This window comes from Leptinotarsa decemlineata, unplaced genomic scaffold (assembly GCF_025532065.1).
Source record: "Leptinotarsa decemlineata unplaced genomic scaffold, Ldec_3_MD MMD2_tig00026294_RagTag_RagTag, whole genome shotgun sequence".
In the NCBI taxonomy this organism is placed as follows: domain Eukaryota; kingdom Metazoa; phylum Arthropoda; class Insecta; order Coleoptera; family Chrysomelidae; genus Leptinotarsa; species Leptinotarsa decemlineata.
The window spans coordinates 12,930,433-12,957,331 of record NW_027412674.1 but is presented as its reverse complement, the minus strand read 5'-3'; the positions used below and the strand labels follow the sequence as shown (position 1 = coordinate 12,957,331).

At 34.3% G+C, this 26,899-nt stretch overlaps 1 protein-coding gene across 12 annotated transcripts in view; it reads right to left on the bottom strand.

Annotated features, from left to right (window-relative positions):
* Window positions 1–26,899, bottom strand: part of Stacl (SH3 and cysteine-rich domain-containing protein) — a 379,844-nt gene that overhangs the window by 201,472 nt on the left and 151,473 nt on the right. For all 12 annotated transcript variants that reach the window (XM_074180450.1, XM_074180451.1, XM_074180454.1 and 9 more), the window contains one exon: window positions 13,716–13,938. In XM_074180450.1, the coding sequence (XP_074036551.1) occupies window positions 13,716–13,938 (223 nt within the window). The remainder of the gene's footprint in view (window positions 1–13,715; window positions 13,939–26,899) is intronic.

Below are 26,899 nucleotides of genomic sequence, written 5' to 3'. Positions count from 1 at the left end.
TGGTATCTAGAAATGAATAATTTACTCATACCTGAACAGAGTGGATTTCGCAAAAACAGATCCACACTTGACAACCTAGTGGATGTAGAATCCTACATCCATGAAGGTTTTGAAAACGGGCAAGACTGTATAGCTGTCTTCTTCGATATATCGAAAGTATATTACACAGCCTGGCGCTATGATATTATCATAACTCTACATAAATGGGATATTAAAGGAAATATGTTGATATTCATTGAAAATTTCCTCAAAAATCGATATTTCAGAGTACGCGTTAACGGTGCCAATTCATCTATGAAAACCCAGCCGAACGCATTACCACAAGGATCTGTTCTCAGCGTAACACTTTTTCTTGTAGCGATCAACCAAATACTAAACAACTGCAAACAACCAGTAAAAGCAAGACTCTACGCAGACGACCTTGTTATGTTTATGAAAGGTAAGAACACCCGCTCGATGCAATACAACCTACAGAGAGCGCTAAACTCCATTAAAGATTGGTCGGACTCAGTGGGACTACAATTTTCTCCACAAAAAACTAAATGTTTGTTTTTTTCCAAAAGGAAAACTGAGCATGAGCCAGAACTGAAACTATATGCAAGCTTGCTGGAATATGTTGACAATCTAAAATTCTTAGGTATGACTTTTGACCGCAAATTAAATTGGAAAACACATATCAGAAATCTGAAATCATCCTGCCAAAACGGGCTCAACCTCATGAAAACGCTGGCAAACAAAAGTTGGGGAGCAGATTACATATGCCTGATGAGAATATATAATGCACTGATACGAGCCATAATTGACTATGGGTGTATAGTTTATAATTCAGCTAAAAAATCAGTTTAGAGAGAACTTGATGTCATTCATAACAGTTATCAGAATCGCCACCGGAGCATTCTGCTCCAGTCCCGTAACCAGCCTGCACTGCGAGACCGGTGAACCCTCATTATATTACAGAAGGCAATATTTTAGTCTCATTTATGCGTACACGATATCAACCAATGAAAAGAACCCTGTTTATCAAAATGTATTTACTGACCGATTTAAAATGGTGTATAACCAGAAGATAAATACAGATCTTCCATTCTATGAAAGACTGAATAGATACCTTCATACACTTCAATTCCAATTTCCAGACACCTACCCAAGTGAAACTATTACACCTCCGCCTTGGACAGTAAAGCTACCAGATTGTAACAAATCATTAATTCGTTTCAATAAAACCGAAACAAACCAAACAGTCATCAAGAAAAACTTCCATCAAATGATGAGTCACTTCCAAGAATATAATCACATATACACAGATGCTTCAAAAACAGAAAATGGAACTGCCGCAGCTTCAACACTGAATGAAAAAGTTGTTGACTGCAAAATCTCCATAAGGCAAAACCATATCTCAGGTGGGACTCAATCAGGGAATGATATACCATTTTTGATGTGGATGAACTCAGTTCATTTGAAACTATTCGAAGTGCATAACATCCTGATGACAATTTGTTATTCAAAGCTAAAATATGTTGATCAGATTATAATTTGTTATCCATGAAGATTCCCAGGAATTTGGATTGCTTTTTATTCTCAAGAATGTGTCCATTCAAGTATACATTGTTGATATTACAGCTGAAGGTGAGTAGATTTGTTTTTTTAATATTAAAGCACAAGTAGTTTGCGTCACACCATTTTTTCACAACTTCTAAATCGCTAGAGATAGTTTCTTTTATATTAGTTGTATTTTTTCCATGCCAAAGAAGCGTGGTGTCATCCGCAAACATGGTAAAACTTTCTTGAATTGAGAGAGTCACCAGGTCATTTACATAAATAAGGAAAAGAATCGGGTCTAGTACTGATCCTTGTGGTACGCCCCATAAGATATCCTTCGTGTCTGTTAGTTTTTCGTTTGATCCTACTAACTGTTTTCTATCACTTAAGTAAGACCTGAACCAGTCATTACACACTCCTCTCAAGCCATAGTAGTTCAACTTTTGCAAAAGAAGTTCGTGATTTACACAATCAAAAGCTTTGGAGTAATCGCAGAATACTGCAGCTACGATCTCGCCATTGATGAGATGTGTGTAGACATGTTCAAAAAAGGAAAAGATTGCATCATTTGTGCCTTTTGCCTTCTGAAAGCCAAATTGACAGTTGGTTAATATATTGTATTTATAAAGAAAAGCTAATACCCTTCTTTTCACTATTTTTTCTATAAATTTGAGAGTTTTGAGAGCATGGAGATAGGTCTGAAGTTATTTGGATCTTCTGCATTACCACCTTTGAAAATAGGAATTACAAGAGCTGTTTTTAGACACGTAGGGAAATTTCCAAGAAAAAATGATTTATTTATAGCCATCTTTAGTGTAGTCAAAGGGGAATCGTAGAGGTTATTTAAAATTTCTACTGAAATTTCATCAATGCCTGTTGCATTTTTGTTTTTATTCTCTTGCAAGATTTCTTTCAGCTCTAATAAATTTTTGTCTTCAAAGTGAAAGTTGTTGGGCATATTTACATTATTCAAATAATCCATAGGATTTGAAGTAGGAACAAGGGATGAAGTTAGTTTTTGAGCAATTGTGCAGTAAAAGTTATTGAGTGTTTCCGGATTTATATTGACGTGTTCTGGAATTGAATTTGATTTATTTTTCAGACTATTCACTATTCACTATTAAACAAGAAAGTAACAAAAATCATGAAATAATGGAACAAAAAAAATCAATTGGCGTTCTGGGGCGGCTCCATTGATTCCAGTGGCACATTTGCTTTTTCAGCTACAGGAAAACCCGGAAAAACTTGCAGCACCACATCTTCTGGAAATCTTAATCTGCCAATGTCCGAAATGTGTTTTCTGATTGATTCGGCCAACCGTTACTTGATGAAGATCCATAGTAATTTCAAAAACTACACCTGACGATTTGATATCCACAAACTTTATTTGAAAAATATATCACAACATGTTTCGCTAAGACATTAGCTTGAAAATGCTAGTAGTTTTTGAAGAAATAATCACAGTAGTTGAGAGAATAATTTTCTCAGAGAGGGATATTTTCACTGAATTAAAATTTCAATACAGAACGCTGACCCACGGCAGGTTTGATCAGATGACGTGAAATGAGACTGAATCGAAGCAGTTATGAAAATAATCTGGACAAAATCTAATTTTATGTCACTGACGTCGGTTCATGCGTCACTTTATTTAAAGCTGCATGAGTAAGAAAAACAAGAGTTGTCCAAATCCGCGGACACCAGACAACAAATTCAAAACAAATTCAACAGAGCAAATGGAAATATGAACAAGTGGAAAACTCGATTATGAGTATACTTATCCATGTGAAATATTCTTCAATTGATTCAGATTGGATAAACTTGTATGCATACAGATAGATTTTTAGGGATGGTATAATACTCAAAATTGTTTTTCTATGTATTCATGCAAAAATCTCATTCAACGAATTAATGAAACTGAAGGGAATATAGAATTGGGAAGGATTCATATACTGGAATTGGCCGATGCTTGATGGAAATTCATGATAAACGTATTCTGAGATTCCCACAATAAACAGCGTGACTCACGGTCGATGGTAGGTTAGACGTTTCTGAAAAACGCAAAGTATGATTTTTCTGAAAATTCCACCTATCACGTTTCCTTTCCTACCTAAAATTACTATTATTTCCATTGTGTATAAAAGTAGTCGAAAGTTCATTTTTTCAAATGAAACCCCCTGTATAAAGTCGTTTTTGTGGAAAAATAGTTATTCACGTTTTACGTACAAGTGTTGAAAGTGGCATTTTATTTTGTGAGTGGAGATTATTGCAAAACGAGCGTCAGCAAATGGAGCAAACTCACGAGCAAAATAAAATCACTTTTAACCAATGTATCATACAAATTTTTTTGTATAACGTTACTGCTGATAATAAAAAGATTTATAGGGTCCATGGGATTTGAACACACGATCTTTGGATTACAAGGCATATGTTACAACTACATACGCCAACTCACGTTATTTTAAGGAGTATTATTGGTTAGTCATGAAGGATTTTCTACAGTTGGACTGAATACTACTTCGTCATCGTCAGTAACTTCACAGAGATTTAATATTACCAATAGCACGAAATGCATGTGTGAACTTTTCTAAATGATATTTTGGTGTGTGTTCTGATTGAAGTGTTTCTATCAAAGAGATTTTCAATTACAGTTGTACAAACATAATTTTTAAAGAATTTGATTTCTAGGTAGCCGTGGAAATATCAAGCTTATGACAGATTGGTGACTTTTATAAGTAATTGATAAATGGTTATTGACGGTGTTTCAAAAAATCTTCAAAAATGAATGCAAATATTGAATATTTAAACGAAGTTCTTATGAAATTATTCATTATACACGGACAGTGTGATTAAATCATTGCCAGAACTTGTAGAAAATTCAACCAAATGTATCCTGAATTAACAACAATGAACAATTAATCAACATTACCAAAACCTGTTACTTCAAATGAGGACAATACTGTTAACGTTTTAGTATATTTTCATGCATATCCAGAAGCTTCCATTCGCAGTGCAGAAAAAGATTTAGGTGTATCACATGCTTCAGTACAACGAATTTTGAAAAATCACGGAATGCATCCGTATGAATTTACCAAAGTTCAAGCTCTAAAAGCAGAAGACTTCGAACGTAGAATGCATTTTTGTGAATCTCGTTTGATTCATACACAAGAAGATCGGGAATTTTTGTCAAAAATAATTTGGAGCAACGAATCAAAACTTACGAGGGATGGTATTTTCAATAGGAGGAATGAACATTTTTGGGCTAATCATAATCCTCATGTTACAAAAGAAATGGGTTTTCAAGAAAAATTTGACCTGAATGTTTTCTGTATTCTGAAGAACAATAAAATCAGCTTTTTTATTTATGAAGACACACTGAATGCAGAGAGATATCTCCAAATATTAAAGACGACTGTAACCAATTTTCCTAAAAATTTGCCTCTAGACGAATATAGGAATTCGTGGTTTCAACTGGACGGAGCGCCAGCTCATTCCACCCAGGAAGTTTCCAGGAAACTTGACGAACTCTCCGACGATTGTTGGTTTAGGCGTTTAGGGCCGTGGGATTGGCCACCGAGATCACCCGATCTCACGCCACTTGACTTTTTTTATGAGGTCTTTTGAAAGGAAGGGTATACAGTACTCCAGTGCCTACCAAAGAAGAATTGCGACGGCGAATAGTGCGGAGTATTGAAAATCTGGAAATTCCAGGAAATTGAAAAAGCAACCACAAGTCGCGTACAAAAAAACATTTCAAAGTGTTTAGAATGTAATGACAACATTTTCAGCATTTATTGTGAAAATGTGATATTTTGTTTACAATTTTGTTATTTTGAATCATCCTATTATGTTATTGTCTGTACTTTCAAATGTTTCAGCTTTTTACCTAGAAATGACTGATTTTTGATACAGTTGTTTCCTGGAAACTTTGAGCCATAGTTAAGGAAATTATTTTGTAACCTTACAAACTTCCTCTCTTTCATTGGTGTTAATTCAGGATACATTTGGTTGTATTTTTTACACGTTATGACAATGATTTGATCACTTTGTTCATGTGTATAATAAATAATTTCATAAGAACTTCGTTTGAATAATCGATATTTGCATTCATATTGGAAGATGATTCGAAACACCGTCGATAACTCTTTGTAAATTACTTATAGAAGTAACCGAACTGCTATGAGCTTGATAATTTCACTGCTACCTGAATCCAAATTCTAAAAAAAAATGTTTTTAGAATTCAGGTATAGGGACATGATATATCATCTTGAAGCATTTTTCACCATCTTCCAATTTACCGAGTAATATACAGGGGGTTTCATCTGAAAAAATGAACTTTTGACTACTTTTATGCACAATGGAAATAATAGTAATTTTAGCACGCCCTGTATGATATGGAGTCGATTTCTTGGTGTTATTTGAATATTTCGAGTTTGTCAAAACTATCATCAAAATATCAACTTTTCACGAATTAAGAGTACTGATGTACTTAATTTCAATTAAGGCTATGTTTTGGACCATATTTAGCACAATTCATTTTTTATCTCGAAAACAGATAGAGATAGGTATCGGACATTATCAACAAAGAAGTATTGAAATACCAGAGCAATTCCAATATATATATATATTAATATACGGGGTGTTCTATTTAAAAAAATAAAGTTGCTAGGACTTTTTGATGGAAGTGGCAACGCCGCAATGCTGAAGATATTTCAGATCGATAGAACAGGTAAGGAAATATGAGAGGTGGAATTTTCAGAAAAATCATGCTTTGCGTTTTCCAGAAACGTCTAACCTACCATCGACCGTGAGTCACGCTGTATAATATTCATCATGTTCAAGGACATTATTTGAATATTGTATAGCTACTACAAAACGAATTTCTTTGTCTTTTTTTGTGTCGAAGACTCATTTGGTTAGTGGATAAATCCAATCAGAGCATTTGGCTGTACCCTCAAGTCTTTTTCAGTAGTGCCGAAAGTTTTACTGTCTTTGAATTCAGTGATCAAAGTTCCATATTGTATTTTAAACTCGCTCGAAGCACCTTGTGCACTCAACGTTCCTTTAACGATCAGCTTTGAAACTGTTTCCAATATATCACCACTGTAATTTTCTCGTGGCACAGCTTTGAAATAATACTTATGTAACAGGGAATGAAGATTGACAAATCGGTTAAGAATTTTCACACTGAAATTGGATTGTCACTGTAATGCTGATCGTAGAAGTACTTTGTCAATGATCAATGTCACCTCAAAAGTTGGTCAATGACAACCTGTGCAATTTTTTGCACGACGTATATAGCTACTTTTGAAGGTAAATATTTTTTTTGATATAGATACCTCACTAATACATTTTCTTCAATGTCTCAGTTAGAGAATGCTACTTTGATTTGATATCCTCTCTATAATGTACATTAGGAAACCTTGGAAAATTTGTAGATGCATGTTAAATTTGCTGGTAGACAGACAGCAAAATCATCTCGTGCCTGTCCAAATTATCAAATGATAAGAAATTGAATTGAATTGAATTGGCCGATACTTGACGAAAATCTATATTGAAACTGATTAACACACTATAAAGGGTTTTACAAAAATAACGATACGTGTTTCGCTATACAATAGCTTTTTTCTCAAGCGCTTGAGGAAGTAATTATATAGCGAAACATGTGTTGCGGTTTTTGTAAAACTCTTTATAGTGAAAATCATACAATAAAGTGTATTGGTTTTTTTCACATCAATCCAACAGTCATCATATTTGCAACACTTCAAAATTGAGAACTTGCCAACATCTCTGAGGTTTCAACCGAATATTCGGATTCACTTTCAACGAACGTCACCAAACTATATTTTTGGAGTGACATAATTCTCCTTCTATCACACCTATATTAAGGAAATCTGAGTAATCAAGCAAATATCAGGAAACAAACAATCTATCGAGTTTGGCATACAACCAAGGAAAATGTGAATATTATTTTTCAGACTTTTTCGAAATGGAATTAATTGTTCCGGAGTTAATCTGCATCTCATTATAATTACAAACATTCAGATGAAATTAGAAACATCTCTTGGCGAACTTGTTATTCGCCGCTGGCATTGAATACTTGTCGAAATATTTCTATTATTAATTTCATCGACTCTGTTTCCTGGTCCTTGGCAGTGGTTAAGACTTTTATTTGTGTTTTCAAAATAGCCTTCAACAATTGGATCGAAAAAATAGAAGGGAACTGGAGGAAATACTGAAACTGATAATAGGTTCAATGGTACTATCTTTATTCGGGTTTGAAGGCCGTCGTAGTTTGGAACTGTATCGTAACGTTTCGCCAGTACAAGAGGCTGGCTTCTTCAGAGATTTATTCATCTTGATGATCTGCCGATGAGAGTAATCGGCGAATTCGAAAATGAGGAAACTTATTACTGAGATCTTTCTTTAGAATTTTGATCCAAAATGACTCACAGGAATGTTGCATATATCTATATTACATAGAGTTCCATTAATTTTTTCAATGGGAGGTCAACATGAAAATCGTGAAAATGAATTTTTCAACGCTATAAACCTTTACATTTCATTCACTATAGCTTGGATAAAATTCAATTAATATTTTCTATCAGGAAGACAATAATTCTCAATCTTCCCAATAATGTTAGACAGTATAATACTGATGACGTTAGATCTCTGTCAATTTCGAAAAAAATTATTTCTTGAGGATTTATTTTGAAATAAAAGCTCATGTCTCTTACAGTTCCAAAAGTGCGGGCATTTTTCCATCATCTAATGTTCTCGTCGATTGATAGTCTCACGAAATAATCGCCTCCCCATTTATAGTGAAATCGATAAGTTTTTTCGAATATTTATACATTTTATGAAAGACACAATTGTATGCTTCATCATTCTCAGGTTATTCCAAAACATAAAAGTCGAAGTTATGAATAATACGACTCAATAGTCTGGGTCACAAGATCCTTTTTTTGGAACTTTTGTTCAAGGGCGCCGAAAATTATGATCGAAGACTCATTCGATTCGGAATAATCTCCAGCAACATTTTGAAAAATTCCAAGAGGGGCTCGTAAAAATTGCAAAAGTTATGAACAATTTAGTAAAGAAAGGGGGGTTTGGTTATTTCCCAATATTTCGGAAAATTTGAAGATATGCTAGATTCGAAAGAAGATCCTTAAAGAGGAGGAAATTTTCTGAAAAAGAAAATTCACCTCCCGGAACTCTATCACCAATAGTTATAATTTTGATTCAGAGGCAAAAACAGCACTAAAAGCGGGCGATGCGCGTCCCGCACGCACTAACCAATACGGATCTTTGAACAATAAAAATTATTTTAAACCACTAAATATCATTATTGAGAAAAAAAATTCACTTATCTTCCAGACACTTGAATAAACGGAAATCCATAGAAAAAAATTTTTCCGCGATTATTTTATTAGATATACTTCAGTTGATTAACTAATTCCAATAAGTTTTGAATTTACATAAAAACCGTGATAATTTTTAAACTAAAAACTTTGAATTCTGTTTACTTCTTGGAGCTCTTCTTGAAAGCTTTCAAGAAAGATTTCCATTGAAAAAACTGAAGAATTTCCATTTTACACTTTGTTATTAATAATCAAAAACGTTAAAGAGTGAAAAATTCATTTGTGGCAATAATTTCACAACACAACAAAAAATATTTTTTGAATGTTTCCTACACTAAATTAGTCAATTTCTACTAATTTTGGGGTGATAAAAACGAAAATAATAATGAAAAATTTTTATTAGCTCTGGTTTTTGAGATACACAGTACTTAATCTTAAAGAGTAGTTATACTATACGTGAAAAGTGAAAGTACATAAAACAATATTGTTATGTTTCATTTAGAATATTTCAAGTACAAAATTAATAAAAAAAACATTATTCTTAGTGTTTTGACAAATAAAAGAAGTTTGTACCACCAAATTTCAATTAAGTCCATCCGATTCATTGTAAGATCGCTGTCGTTTAGCTTGTCTTTTATAAAACACTTCTGGAGCATCCCTACACACAGACCAGCAGTAGTCTGCAAGCATTGCTTCATTCCAACGGCCCTGATATCTCTGTTCCATTAAGGCAATGTCTTGATGGAATCTTTCTCCATGTTCGTCACTCAAAGCTCCACAGTTTTGTGGGAAGAAATTAAGATGAGAGTGAAGAAAATGAATTTTCAAGGACATGTTGCATCCAAGTTGGTGGTAAGCTTGAAGAAGCTCTTTAACCAATGCTGTGAAGTTATCATCTCTTTTGTTACCTAAAAACCCATGTACAACCCCCTTAAAGGCTTCCCAGGCTCTTTTTTCATTTCCTGTTAAAATCATGTCAAAAGCAGGATCATTTACGATTTCACGGATTTGAGGCCCAATAAAGATGCCTTCCTTGACTTTAGCATCACTCAACCTGGGACACTTTGCTCTCAAGTACTTAAAAGCTTGTCCTTCCTGGTCCATGGCCTAAGTTTTTCATTAGTCCCAACTTAATATGTAATGGGGGAAGGAGAACATCCTTAGGATCTACAAGAGGCTCGTAAACTACATTTTTCTCATTAGGGTTTAGGTCTCGTGTAGGCCAGTTCATTTTTTTATAGTGAGATTTTCTATCCCGACTGTCCCGCAGACACAAAAAACAACAGTACTTGGTGAACCCTAATTGCATTCCTAGGAGTATAGCAATGACTTTCAGATCACCACAGATGTGCCACTTGTGTTGTTCATATTTGATTGATTGGAGAAGTGTTTCCTTCATGTGAACTGCATGACCTATAGGAATAGAGGGTAGCTGATTTCCATTATGCAGAAGTACAGCTTTTAAGCTTAGTTTTGAAGAGTCTATAAACAGTCTCCATTCAGATGGAGTGTGATCCAAATTCAAGCAGTCCATGAAACCATTAACATCAGAACAAACTGCGAGGTTTTCTTTTTTCTCAAAAAAAGGAAGCAAATTTTTTTGACGCTGTCTGTACTGAGATATTTTCACATCATATTTTAGAAGATTCCACTGTTGTAGTCTTGACCCTAACAGCTCAGCCTTTTCCTTAGACAAGCGAAGATCTCTTATAAGGTCACTCAACTCTGCTTGACTAATTCTGTGCGGATCACTAGACCTATCGCTTACCTCAAAATCAGGGTCATAGGATGTTGAAGGATGGGTTGCTCCTTCTAAACAGTCTTCATCACCTTCCTCTGAAATTTCATAGTTTTGGGGTGGAGAAGGAACTGGCAAATTGTCTGAGTGTGGTACAGGCCGAAGAGCAGATGGGAGATTAGGGTATTTAACCGTTCCTCTTTTCTTCATAGATAAACCTTGCTTAATGGGAGGAGTTAAGCAGAAATAACAGTCGTCTGTATGATTGGTAGGCTCACGCCAAACCATAGGTACTGCAAAAGCCATTGCCCGGTTTTTATTTTTCAGCCACTCTCGCAATATGACGGAACAAGAATTACAACATATATGAGGAGCCCATGATTTATCTTGGTCCCCAACTTTCACACCAATATAATGTTCATAGGCTGTCTTAACGATAGGTGTCATTTTACGTTTCTGAGCCTTAAATGTTATTTCACCACATATATAGCAAAAGCTATCGACAGAATTCACACACTTTTGAGGCATTTCAGATCAGCACTTAAATTAATTTAAAAATCAACTTCACACGATAATTTCAATAGCAACCACGTGCGTACAATTGACAAACTCACATAGATTATGTTTACTACTTAAGAACAGCTGATGAGAGGGGTGTTATGTAAACAAACATGTGTACCAACTGATGGTGATGAAATATTTCATTTGTTGAAAACTCAATATACATATATATAATATAATGATACTATATCTTGGAAACAAGAGCTAATATATAATTTTTATGGTCACTTTCGGTTTTAACACGTGGAAATACATTAAAATCATCTAATTTCAACCCCGAAACAAAAACTTTGTTGTGTTGTGATTTTTTTTTTCAATATTTATTCGTATTCTTATCATTTGAAGTTACATAAAAATGATTTTTTATGACCTTTTGCTCTATTTGTTTGAAAAATTGTTATAAACGTATGTATTGTTTATGAGATATTTGAAATTTTATTGGAGGAATTTTATTCAGTGATGAATATAATGATTTTTTTAAATAAAAACTTTTCTTAAAAAAAATTGTTTATTGCTTGAAAACGCCTATGTTGATTAACAATTTGTTTTGCTACTAAATATGAATATTGGGAAACGATTTTTTTTAAATCATAATTTTTATTTCTTTCTGATATTCTGGAAAAAAAATCAATTTATATTTCCTTTATTTATTTAATAAACAATTTGTTTTGAACGAATTACCCTTTACGATATATTTTTTCAAATACTACAAAAAAAACAACCATGTGTCACTTTTGTACAAAAAAAAATCTATTTTTTACATATTTTTCAAGTTTTTTATTTTTTCACACAAAAATATATCACAAGAATTATTTTGTTTGAAACAAATGAACAAAGAAAACATAAATGAGAAAAGTTTTTTTTTCAGAATATCAAAGAGAAATAGAAATTATGATTTGAAAGAAAAGTCGTTCCTCAATATTCATTATTAAGTAGCAAAAAAATTGGTAATTAAGAAATGCGTTTTCAAGCAATGACACTTGTTTTTGAAAAACCATTTTTTTTAAATCATAATATCTCATAAACAATACATTTGTTTATAACAATTTTTTGAACAAATAGAGTTGAAAATTATGAAAATTCATTTTCATGTAACTTCGAGTAATAAGAATACGAATAAATTTATATATTGAATTTTTTTTTTCATTGCTTTCATTGAATTTTTTCTTTTTATCGTCTTTGATTATCAATAACAGAGTGGAAAAGTTAATGTTTTTTAATTTTTCCAACAGGAATCTGTTTTAAAGGCTTCCATGCTATGCTTGAAGACTGGCAGTAAACAAATCTAAGGAAATGAACTTTAAACGTTCAAGCCAGTCTCGAATATACCTACACAGTAGGTTGAATGGACTGACGCCAATCAGGAAACAACTATTCCCCTGGCTAATACCACGAAAGGCGTTGGATCATATCCGACAGACGTCAGTGCAGGAGAAAATTTCCTGCATATGCAATTGGCAATACCACTGAAAGAGTCGACCTTCAATTTTCGAACGGGCACACTTGCAGACCGGTTTCGGGCTCATTATCCACTCATCAGTGTAAGATAGTGGTCATCATCGACCTAAAGTCAATGATATTCCATAATTGAAAATCGGAATTCTTTCAGAGTATTTCATTCCTCTTCCTAAGTTGAAGCGAAACAACAAAATGTCACTCCATCTAGTGGACGATGTACTTAACAACTGCATATCCGTAATTTGCCCGTTTCCTCTGAATAAGGAAGAAAAACTTTCTTATTAGTCAGTGGGCTATGCTTGAAAACTGTCAGTAAACAAATCTTAAGAAATTAACTTCAAACGTTCAAGCCAGTCTCGGATATACCTACACAGTAGGTTGAATGGATTGGCGCCTATTAGAAAACAACTACTCCCCTGGCTAATACTACAAAGGGCGTTGAATTATATCCGACAGGCGTCAGTGCAGTGCATATGCAATTGTCAATACAAAATTAGGTAATTAACTAAAGTATATCTGCTAAACTAATCATGAATTTTCGTTCATTCAGGTGTCTGGAAGGTATGTGAATTTTTTTTCTAATAATGATATTCAATGGGTTGAAATAATGTTTATTGTTCGAAGGTGCATATCGATCAGCGTGTGCGAGTGGGGAACGCCTGCTTTTAGCGCTATTTTCGCCTCTAAATTAAAATTATAAATGAAGGTGATGGAGTTTCGGGAGGAAATTTTTTTTCAGTACATTTCCTGCTCTTTAAAGATATTTTTTCAAATTTCGGATATATTCAATATTTTCCGAGATATTTGCAAAAAACTAAAACCCCTTTTTTTCTAATTTTTCATAACTTTTGAACTTTTTTCGAATCCCTCTTGAAATTTTCCAAAGAGTTGCTAGAGGTCATTCATTGAATCGAATGAACCCTGAATCATATTTTTCGGTGCCGTTGGACAGAAGTTCCAAAAAAAGGATCTTGTGACCCACAGACTATTGAATAACAAATCAAATAATAATTATGTGAGTCGTGAGCATCAACTGAAAATTCAAATAACATCATTCTTACCTTGGCAAGCTTCTCTTCCGTTTTGGCAATGATCGTCTCGTAACTCTCTCTATGTGTAAAAACTTTCCTAGACTGAATTTTTCTGTGAAAAGACCTCTCGAGCAACGGCCTTGACACTTGTCTACCCAGAATGGAGGCGATGTCTCCGAGAGCTTGAGAGTCGATCTCGACTTCTTGAAGGAGGGTTTCCCAGGTATGGAATAAAGAGCTGGGACATGCTGGCCTAGAACAGAAAGAAATAATTAGGATGATGGAAGATATGATTATTATTTCCTGAAAGGCTGTATCAGCGTAAATTCCTTTGTTCCGTTCGGAATTGGAGTGGAACAACCGCGATTAATATCTGATGAGTTGCTGCAAAAGGCAGTAGCTCGGTTTCAATTTATGATCAATTATAAGACAGTCTACCACGGCTCGCATATATAGTCGAATCAACGAAATCTATTTCGAGAAAGCCCTTAGAAATATGTTTCAGAATGATGTCTTCATTATTTTAATTTATTTTCATTAGGTGCGATAAAAAAAACATATAAAAATTACCTTCGTTCTTAATGCAACAATAGTACAGTAGATATTTCCGTAATAATTATTGAAATTGCTTTTACTAGATATACTGAAGATGGAACTGAAGCATCTGCGAGACATCGCAGATAAAATTTTATAAGATATTGTTACTTTTTTCTCGTGGTTTGACAATAATTCTTCACACTGTGTAATTGAACTCAACGTCATTTCATTGCTACACTGAAAATATAACCAAATACTTCTAAAACTAATGTTCAAATGTCTATCGCTTCATTGGACCACACCGTACCACACTGTCTACGGCGCTTTCTCGATATGCGTGTGGGTAGTGTTTATATATGGTAATCGAAGTCTCTCGAAGTTGATAGGGTAACCAGCGGCGGTCGGCGTAATTTTATTCCAGGAGATGATTTGCAACACTACCCCCTTTCCTGAGGTTGTTCACCACGAACAATATTTCAAGGAATATCATCACGACCAATGTGAGGATTCAGTCGCTCTATGTGGAAAACTTTGGACTTGCTTGTGGTTGACTATTGGATTCTGTACATCAGATAGTTGATTTTTTTGGGAACCAAGTGAGTTCCTTGCCATGGTCTCTATGATTTGGGAGGCAAATCTTTCCGACGTTGGGGTTGATAGAGCAAAGGTGCATCGCCACCCTTGAAGCTCACCGGAAGCGACATTTTGTCAAATCTTATCTTCAGCTGTAATTTGGATCTGGCAAATTTTTCTATAATTTCCTGTTTCTCCTTCAGATAATTCACATACTTCGAAAGGGGTACCTCTTGGGATTCATCAGATGGACTGCCATACATTATAGTCTGGTTCACATGTACTCGATTCAGCTCTTTTTGGTGACATTTTTCAGTCCTGTCCAAAAATTACTACCAAGGTGTCATTCGATTCGTATTTTTGCCTAGAGAGTTCAAGGTCAGGTCCGAAAACGCGCCGATAAAAATTACAAAAGTTATAAACAATTAAGTGAAAAAAAATGGGGCTTTAGTTTTTTCTCAATATCTCGGAAAATTTTCAAAATTTTGGAAATTTGAAAAAAGATTTGAAAAGATCAAAAAAGTCCCGACTCCCGAAACTGTATCTCGATTATTTATAATCTTTATAGGGTCCTGAAAATAGAGCCAAAAGCGGCTAGTCTGGCTTCCGCGCGCCTTTCGTCACTGTGACATGAAAACAAAAAAAAATTATTTAAACATATTAAATGTAAATAGTGAGGAATGAAAAAATTCACATAATGTTGGGATACATCAATAAACAATAATCCGCAGTCAAAAAAATTTTATCCCAATTTTAACGTTAATTATAAATTTGTTAATTAATAACTTTTTCTGAACTGAAAGTTAATATAAAATTCCTTATAATTAATAAACTGAAACCCTGGAATTTTTTCCCTCTGGTGAAGTAGATTACTGTTGCCAAAATAAAAAAAATTGTTATTTTCAATTTTTTTATTGACAATTGAAAATTATAATTTTATAAAAAATATATTACAAAATTTTTTTTTCTAATTTTTTTATTTTTTCAATGTCTCATGGCTGAAAACTCATTGATATTTTTTTTTTAATATTTCACAGCTATTGGTAATAAATTTATTATAAACAAATACATTGTTTATAAGCAATTCGAATTTTTTTTTGCATTATGTTAATTGAAAAAATCATGAAAAAAAAAATGGTTTCTTGAAAAAATTTCTTTGTTGATTAAAAATGCGTTTGTTAAGTAACAATCGTTTTTTGCAACGAAATATTAAAATTGAGTAACTGTTTTTTTTTCAAATCATAAATTCTATTGTTCTTTAAGGTTTTGGAAAAACCTTTTTTTTTACTTCTTTTTTCAATTGTTTATAAAAAAAATGTTAAAAACAAATTATTTTTTTTATTTATTTTTTTTCAATACTTTGTTCTATAATAAAAGTAACTATGTGTTTTTTAATACATTCTATTTTTTATAAAACTTTTAATATTGTGATACAATGATACTTGTCTTTTTCATTCGCTCCTTCGCTTTAATGATTATATAATTATAATAACTTTTAAACTATTACAGTTATGACAAATATGCTTCAAGTCTTTTTTGTTCATTATGAATTTATTAACAATTTAAGCCTTTTACTAAAGTTGTGAGCATCGGAAATTTGAAGAAGGTCAACGAGTAAACTCATTAAAATTGAATTAACAGAATGACTCCATACAAATATGACAATAAGTGAATGTAAATGATCCTACAACTACTAAAAGTGCAAGTAATAAAATCCTTATGATTCATTGTTATATGATACGAAGTTTATGTTGAAAAGACTTTTTTCCTTTTAATAAATAAAGATCAATAATTAAATAAATAATAGGACTACAACTTCAGTTAAAGGTTTATATTGGTAATAAATTGATAATGAACAAAAAAGACTCGAAGCATATTTATCATAACTACAATAGTTTGAAAGTAATTATAATTATAAAAGCGAAGGAGCGAATAAAAAAGACAAGTATCAAGGTATCACAATATTAAAAGTTTTATAAAAAATAAAATAAATGAAAGAAACACATAGTTACTTCTATTATAGAACGAAGTATTGGAAAAAAATTAAAAAAAAGTTTTTTAAAAACTTTAAAAAACGAAAGAATTTATGATTGAAAAAAAACGGTTCCTCAATTTTAATATTTAGTTGCAAAAAACGATTGTTAATTAACAAACGCATTGTTATCAACAAAGAATTTTTTTTAAAAAACAATTTTTTTTTAAATCATAATTTTTTTCCATTAACATAATGCAAAAAAAATTTTTGAATTGCTTATAAACAATGTATTTGTTTATAATAAATGTATTAACAATAGCTGTAAAAAATTTAAAAAAATGATATTGTTGATTAGTTTTCAGCCATGAGACATTGGAACAATGAAAAATTGGAAAAAAAAAATTTGTAATGTATTTTTTATAAAATTATAATTTTCAGTTGTCGATAAAAAAATAGAAAATAAGAATTTTTTCATTTTGGCAACAGTAATCTATTTTTTGGCCTATTAAGGATAACTTCACCAAAAGAAAACGATGTCAGGGTTTTAGTTTAATAATTATAATAATAATAATCTTTATTCAAAATAGACATCCTAATATACAAATGGTAATATGATTGTGAATATTAAATAAAATTTCAGACGAAATATATGATATTATTAGATGTTAGATATAGTATTAGATATAACATGCGAAAATAAGAAAATGTACTAGTGGGAAAATGGACAATGAAAAGAAAACAATAGATGCAGATCTTAATCTAATAATTCTGTGATCGTATATATTCCATAAGGGAGTGTTTAACTTGTTGGAGTGAATTGCTTTTTTTAATGTTGATAGGAAGTTTATTATAATTATATGGATTTTTATATTAACTTTCAATTCAGAAAAAGTTATTATTTACCAAATTTATAATTAACGTTAAAATTGCGATAAAAATTTTTTGACTGCGGATTATTGTTTATTATCCCAACATCACATGAATTTTTCCATTCCTTAATATTCACATTCAATATGTTTAAATAATTTTTTTTGTTTTTATGTCAGAGTGACGAAAGGCGCGCGGAAGGCAGACTACCCGCTTTTGGCTCTATTTTCAGGGCTCTGCAAAAATTATAAATAATCGAGATACAGTTTCGGGAGTCGGGATTTTTTTTATGCAAATTCATTGATCTTTTCAAATCTTTTTTCAAATTTCCAAAATTTTTAAAAAAACTCGAGATATTAAAAAAAACTAAAGCCCCATTTTTTTTTCACTTGATTTTTTATAACTTTTGTAATTTTCATCGGCGCATTTTCGGACCTTTCCTTGAACTTTCTAGGCAGAAATACGAATCGAATGACACGACACCTTGGTCGTAATTTTTGAACAGGGCTGAAAAATGTTACATGTGAACTAGACTATTAGGTCTATCGTAAGCTTTAGTATTCCTCGTGGGTTGGGCTACCTACCGGGCGCATCCCCAGGTGGCGAATAGGAAAACAGCCAGGAGACTGCGTGCCCTGTCCAGAAAGCCAATGTGGCCTTACGGACGGGGTCGCCAGGCTCCTGGTCAGTGGCAGAAATGAGAAGCATTTGTGCACCTCTACGAAGGGAACCCCAAGAAGGTTGAAAAAGCCGCGCAACGATAGTAATATCGCTGCATCTTCCAAAAACTTCGCGGAAGCCACCGTGAGACACCTCGAGGTTGCCAAAGAGAGTGTGTGTTCGGTCTTAGCCTACACCTGTAAATATTAAGAAGATGTCTTCTAGTGACCTGTTCACCTACCTGGAAAGGACAGGATGGACGATGAACTAGGAGGACAACTCCTCGGAAGGATGTACAATGGGTCATATGTGGCCTAAGTGATGTGAGTCTACCCTCAACCTCTCTACTCTACAGATACGGAAGCTTCAGTATACGACCAGTTAACAACATGGATGGTGTCATGATGGGAGCTCCTGTATGCCAACAGTGGAAAAGAAATCAGTTTCTTTGGTTCTCGTAGATGAACATCGAGAAGTAGTTATTTATGGTGCAATTATACCTCTACGACTATTCCATTGGATTATGGTGAAAGAGCAGTTACTCTCGTCTTCTTCATTCTCAACAGAGTCATCATTTCCGTTCATCAATCTGATTCAAAGTTGGGGTCCTGATCCAAGTGTAACTGGGGCAATTATTTTCTGCAACAGGCCTCTGCCACAGTTTTAGCCTCTTGGTTAGCTGAGGCTACTACTTCAGGCCATTTGGAGAAATAGCCCATCACAACAATAAAATACTTTTTACCATATGTGGTTATTGGATGTGGTCCCAGAATGTCAACTGCGTTTCTCTCGAAAAATCACCGACTGAGGTATTGCTTCAACCTTCATCTCTGCCTTGTCTTTTTTGAGGAGCATAAGCTAAAAAATGTACGCGTCTCGGCGACAATTGGATCTAGTGCCACTCCTCAAATCGTCGTCCTTTATTAGTGGAAGACTTAATTGTTGTCCTGATAAAGAATAGATTCAATATCAAATTCAAATACAAATATTAACATCCATTTCAAGTCATCTCTATTCAGAAAGTATAATGTTTCTGTCTTCAAATCATCTAGAGGAACAATTCGTGCAATTCCCCACACTGTAGGTTAATCAACTGACACATATCAGGAAACAACTACTCCCCTGGGTAATATCACGAAGGGCGCTGGATTATATCCGACAGGTTTCTTCCAGGAATCCAGGATTCTTCACTGAAGTTATTCCTGCATATGCTGTTGGCGATACAACTGCCGCAATAGATTTTCAATTGTTGGAACACACTTGCAGACCGGTTTCGGGATGTTTAGCCACTCGTCAGTGCAAGGTAGTGTCTATCTTCAACATGGTCGATGATTTCCGATAATTGAAAATCAAATTCCTTTAGAGTATCATTCCACGAACTAGACTGAAGCGGACAACAAACAATAAGTTTGTCGGATATAATCCAACACCCTTCCTAGTATTAGCCAGGGGAGTAGTTGTTCCTCTAGATCAGGGGTCTCCAAACTTTGAAGCCTTCGGGCCATAATGATTTTTTTCAGTTTGTTCCAAGGGACAATTTCTGCCCTCAACTATATTTCAAGACTAGGATAGTCGCAAAGTGCGTGATCTAAGAAAACTTACGCTTTTTTGGCATTTCAATTATTATAGTGTATTGTGACACTTAGCGACATCTAGTGGCGAGTAGTGGTACTATGTACTATCTTTTTCAGAAACCCGCTAGGTGGCATTAGGCGTAATTTAATATTTGGAATTACCGCGTTGGTTCGAGAAAGTTCTGGTTCTAGCTAGTGTATTTTGATAACTTTGAGATGGCAGTAATGATTGCATATATAAAAATGCTAGCGGCGCAACTGCGAGTTAGTCTGCGTAGGAAAGGCAAAGGAAGCGAAAGTGTCTATTGTGAAATAAAGTAACATCCGTCAATAAAAGTATTTTGATTCGACTTATTGTTTTCATGTGTGATTTGTTAGTATGGAAAAGAAGCGCAAAATCGATAGTGAATGCAGAACGTTCCAAGAAAAATGTAACTTTCAGTATTTTGTGATTGAGTCCAGTAATAAGGCGCTATGTTTAATTGGCAATGAAACCATAGCTGTTCTGTTAAACAACACTATGAATCGAAACATCTTCAAAGGTACTCCAAGTATACAGGAAGTTTGCGGAAGGAAAAATTTGAAGCTTTGAAACGCGGACTTAAATCGCAGCAATCTTTGTTTACCAAAGCGAATACTGAACAAGAGTCTGCAACTCGAGCCAGCTTTCGTGTGGCTCTTCAAATCGGAAAACGTGGCAAACCATTCACCGATGGAGAAATGATGAAAGAATGCTTGATTGCAGTAGCCGAAGAAATATGCCCCGAAAAGGTAAATTTATTTAAAAGTGTCAGTTTGTCAGCAAACATCGTGGCTTGGAGGGTGCAGGACATCGCAGAAAATATATATCATCCATTGATAAAAAGAACCTTCGATGGAGAAATTTGGAATCTATAACAACTGATGGAGGAAAAATATGTATGGTGACGATAAAGGAGTGGTTGTGTCAAAGGCTGTAGAAAATGATGGTGGTTCAAAACCATTAGTCTTACATTGTATCATTCATCAACAGTTCTTGTGCGGAAAATGGTTGAGTTTCTTGGTATTGGAACTGCAGACCAGTTCCGGGATGTTTAGCCACTCGTCAGTGCAAGATAGTATCTATCTTCAACATGGTCGATGATTTCCGATAATTGAAAAACAAATTCCTTCAGAGTATCATTCCACGAACTAGACTGAAGCGGACAACAAACAATAAGTTTGTCGAATATAATCCAACACCTTTCATAGTATTAGCCAGGGGAGTAGTTGTTTTCTGATAGGTGTCAGTCCATCAACCTACAGTGTAGAGAGTTGAGACTGACCTGAACGAATTGTTCTACTCTAGATGATTCGATTTATAGTCAGTCTTCAAGTATGCACACTGACTATATGTGAAATGTTTCTGTCTTGTTCATCGAGTTTTATATAGCGGTATTCATTGGAACATAAAAATGGGCTTAAATATTTTGAAGTATTTGTAATTCATCAAGTTGAAAAAATATCATTCATCTCTAATCGATTGTGAGCTCCTACCAAACAATCTCCAGTTCCAATTCTAAGTGAAATCCAAAGGATGACGGGTATAGAAGATGACCGGTCAGATCGCAAAGTGAATTATTGGAATTCCGAACGGAATTTCTACTATTGAAGGATCTAAAATTGAATTGAATATCGGGATATAGAATACGAATATGAGTACCAGTTCTTTCATACCTGATATCTAATGAAAAATGAACTGAAGAGTGTAAAAAACGAATGCATCACCTTTTCTATTGATACAAATAACGAACAAATATGACAATTACAGTTTCAATCTCATATATTAGGTTTGCGATGTTGAATTTCCTTCTAAACTTTTTGGTGAGACAATGCTTTTTGAAAAATGATTCGATATGAACTGTTGATTGAATGGATCCACAGAACTCCTATATAGGTTTCATCCTCTGTAATATGAAATGTTGAAAATTGTTCAACAGTGAATTTTAAAATATAAATGAGGTTTCACTGTATATGTCCAGTTATATTGAAAATAATAAGTGAAATTCTACCTCTTTCAGTTGATATGTTGTGTAGGAATCCTGTGAATGATATCTGATTCATTTCCAGAACGAATGTTTGGAATACAAACTGTATAGAGGAAAGTGTTTGCGTATAATTCAGTGTTCATATAAAAGTATATGTTTCGAAAGTATTTTCTGATCGAACTAACCGAACTATTTTCATTAGTTTTCATTAGTTAATTTCATTAGTTTGGTTTCTCATTGTCTAATATTATATAAATTCATTTGAAACCCCTGAAAGAACTAATGAAAAATGAAGAATTGAAAATGAATAGCTGAAAATAACAATTATAATAAGTAAAAAACTTGACAAAATGGAATTAAACACTGAAAAGTTAAGAGATTCCAAACCAAGTTACGTCACGACGTTCCGATTGTTAGTATCCACAATCGTCTTCGGGTGATTACTGGATCAATTCCTCCGTGAGTTGACTATTTATAGGTCATTTGAGTACTTTCAATTATCTGCGTTTTTTTTCCGCTTCACCAGTTTAGTGGGAGATAACCTTTTGGCGAGTGTTGGCCATTTTTTGCTTGATTATGGGTTTCCATATGTTGCGTATCTCTACGCTAGCTTGCCTGAACACTCTGTTGGACAATATGTATACGGCTGCTTTTAATTTCCGCCTAACCAATATTCCTCCCTGTGTCGGGGACCACTCGATGTTATCTTGATGGGTCCAAACATACTCTGCTATTCCTGATTTGATGGTTTTCTCTCGCTGTGTGTGTCTGCTAAGCTATGAATTGAACTGTTGCATGCATTAGGCAATATGCACAGTTTTGTATGTTGTCAGTCTCACCTGTTTCCCCAGAGGAATTGATATGGCCGCTGCTATTGATAATGCCTTTGCCTACGTTGAATCTAGTCTTGCAACTGAGCATCTTTCTTCTAACTAAAGCCACCACTGTTAAGAGACGCAACCAGCGCGCAGGAAAGAATCAGCGAGGTAGAAGACACATTACCTTTATCAATATACATTTTCTACAATCTCATTTTACGATGATCGAGTACACAGACAAATAATAATGGAAAAACTAAAACTTGTCTAATATATCTTTCGCTCTTGCTACTCAGGAGAGTTGAAAACACGAAGAAAATTATAAAATATAGTGTCCCCAAACTCGATGAAACCAACCCATACCCCTCAATATAAAAACATAGATTGACGGAGTCAATTACATAATCACCAATTCCATGACCTGGCCTAATTGAAGAGACCACGACCCCTCCTTAGTAGCAGCTCTACATTAGATTCCACGTGATATTCTTACGCTAATGAGCTGGCAGATCATCATTTAATCTTCATTTTCATCCCTCATTACATTATCAGTCGATTCCTCTACGGTTTGTATCCATTCATTTCTTCTTTCGATAAAGTCCCTCAGGACCATTCGTCCACTCCATCGTTTCTTTCCATTCACGCCCTGTCATCCTGTCTCTGCCAATGCATCTGTCAATCACATACTCTGCCGTTTCGGGCTTCCCATAGTTACAGGGGCAAGGCACCTCCAATCCCAGGTTACATTTCGCCAAGTATCCCGGAAAATTGCCATCCCTGTGACTAGCTGAACAGCCTTTCATGACAGATCCAATGATTCATATCTGCCTGTTCTACAGAATCTGTAGAACAGTCGCCCAATCGTGCCTTGTTCTCATTCCCTTTGCCATTCGCTACAATCCTCTTTCTCTCCTCATTCTTATCATCCATTTTTTTCACATTTCATGTAACATTCCTTCGGTCCATACCCTCGGTAGCTTCGGTAGCTTTTCTGTTGTCTACGCTGTTGTCGTTATGTTCCCTCCGCCATGTGATCTGCGTTGCATCTTTCAATTGCTATCAACTTTGCCTCATTCAAGCTGCCCTGTCTAGTGATCCTTTCATTTCCTGTTATTCATTCACTTTTTCCACTTTTATACATCCAGTCTATTCCCATTATTTTATCATCTAGTCTCTCTCCGTCATCCACATGCTCTTCAGTCATTTCCTCGTCATTCATAACCTTCAGCAACATGCCTTGCTATCAGGGGAATATCCTATATTTCCTTCCGCCAGGTCCTCAATCTGTTCCACCCTCTATTCTTGGTATTTGACCTATGCTTTTACTTGAAGTAGGGCCATTCCTAAGCTCCTCACCCTGCTTTCATGCGCCCTATTCACACACCATACAAAACCACAGGTTTCACTACCCTTTCATATATCATCCCATCTGTCTTCAGTCCAATATTCCGCAAGATGCACCTCCTTATTTTCTCAGCCAGTCTATCCAGCTTTTTCCTCAATTCCTTGTGGTGGTCTATATTAAAATATTCATTTCTCCAGTGAAACAAACTTTCTTCAGACATGGTACATTGATTATAGCACGGGATTTTTAATTATCTAACATAAATATTTGCAAGAATCCTCGTTTTGCAATTCAACATTATTCCGTGCCCAAGCTTCTGAAAATTGTTTGATGAGAAAATTGCATCCCATGAAATTAACTCATTTCAATTGAGGACAAGTTTTCAGTCGCGGAAATTGAAACTGAAACTCCTGAAACCTGATTCTGAATGATAGACAACATTAGTGGGGCACTTTGAGAACGACTATTCAGATACTTTCCATCAAAAATATGTTTATCGGCGAAATATCATGAGTACTCTCAAGCGAAGAGAGGACAAGAAATGAGTTTGATGACTTTTTCAACTTGGCCAGTGTGTGTGTGCCAGACAATGTGTCTGTCCTTGATATCTCTCTGCGATTCGATTTTTATCTCCTTAATCGTCGACAAAATCCGTCGTTCCATGGGTATCTCGAATCTGTAGAACAGGAAAAAGTCACAGGGGGCCAATTCTGGTACATACGTTGGCTGAGGCATGATTACGGTATTGGCAGGAAATCCTGATGCTCTACGCCACGGGACAATTGGACTTTGGTTCCAATGTCATAACTATTCATCGTGACTCACGGTCGATGGTAGGTTAGACGTTTCTGGAAAAGGCAAAGCATGATTTTTCTGAAAATTCCACCTCTCATATTTCCTTACCTGTTCTATCGATCTAAAATATTTTCAGCATTGCGGCGTTGCCACTTCTATCAAAAGGTCCTAGTAATTTTATTTTTTTAAATGGAACACCTCGTATATTAATACATTTCTGGTTTTGCTCTAGGATTTTAAATCTTTTCTGTCGAAAATGTTCTATACCTATCTCTCTCTGTTTTCGAGATAAAAAATAAATTGTGCTAAATATGGTCCAAAACATAGCCTTAATTGAAATTAAGTACATCAGTACTCTCAATTCATGAAAAGTTGATATTTTGATGATAGTTTATACAAACTCGAAATATTCAAATAACACCAAGAAATCGACTTCATATCAAACAGGGCGTCCTAAAATTACTCTTATTTCCATTGTACAGAAAAATAGTCAAGAATTAATTTTTTTCAAATGAAATCCCCTGTATATTACTCGATAAATTGAAAGATGGTGAAAAATGCTTCAAGATGATATATCATGTCCCTATACCTAAATCGTCAAGTTTTCTCAATGAAGTCGCTTCTTCTAAAAACATTATTTTTATAGAATTTGGATTTAGATAGCAGTGGAATTATCAAGCTTATAGCAGTTCGGTTACTTTTATCAGTAATTCACAAAGAGTTATCGACGGTGTTTCGAATCATCTTCCAAAATGAATGCAAATATCGATTATTCAAATGAAGTTCTTATGAAATTGTTTATTATACACATGAACAAAGTGATCAAATCATTGTCAGAACGTGTAAAAAATTCAACCAAATGTATCCTGAATTTACACCAATGAACGAGAGGAAGTTTGTAAGGTTACAAAATAATTTTCGTAACTATGGCTCAAAGTTTCCAGGGAACAACAGTAATTTCTAGGTAAAAAGTAAGATTTTGTATGCTAAAACATGTGAAAGTACAGACAATAACAGAATAGGATTATTCAAAATAACAAAATTGTAAACAAAATATCACATTTTCACAATAAATGCTGAAAAAGTTATACATTACATTCTAAACACTTTAAAATGTTTTTTGTACGCGACTTGTGGTTGCTTTTTCAATTTCCTGGGGATCCAGATCTTCAATACTCCGCACTATTCGCCGTCTCAATTCTTCTTTGGTAAGCACTGGAGTACTGTATACCCTTTCTTTCAAAACATCTCATAAAAAAGTCAAGTGGCGTGAGATCGGGTGATCTCGGTGGCCAATCCCACGGCCCTAAACGCCTAAACTAACTATCGTCGAAGAGTTCGTCAAGTTTTCTGGAAACTTCCTGCGTGGAATGAGCTGGCGCTCCATCCAGTTTTAACCACGAATTCCTATATTCCTCTAAAGGTGAATTTTCAAAAAAATCGGTTACAGTCGCCTTCAATATTTGGAGATATCTCTCTACATTCAGTGTGTCTTCATAAATAAAAAAGCTAATTTTATTGTTCTTCAGAATACAGAAAACATTCAGTTCAAATTTTTCTTGAAAACCCATTTCGATAACTCTTTGAAAATTACTTATAAAAGTAACCAAACTGCTATAAGCTTGATAATTCCACTGCTATCTAAATCTAAAATTCTAAAAAAAATAATGTTTCTAGAAGAAGCGACTTTATTGAGAAAACTTGACGATTCAGGTATAGGGATATGATATATCATTTTGAAGCATTTTTCACCATCTTTCAATTTACCGAGTAATATACAGGGGGTTCCATTTGAAACTACTTTTGACTACTTTTATGCACAATGGAAATAATAGTAATTTTAGCACGCCCTGTATGATATGGAGTATTTGAATATTTCGAGTTTGTCCAAACTATCATCAAAATATCAATTTTTCATGAATTGAGAATACTGATGTACGTAATTTCAATTAAGGCTATGTTTTGGACCATATTTAGCACAATTTATTTTTCATCTCGAAAACAGATATAGATAGGTATAGGACACTATCAACAAAAAAGTATTAAAATACTAGAGCGATTCCA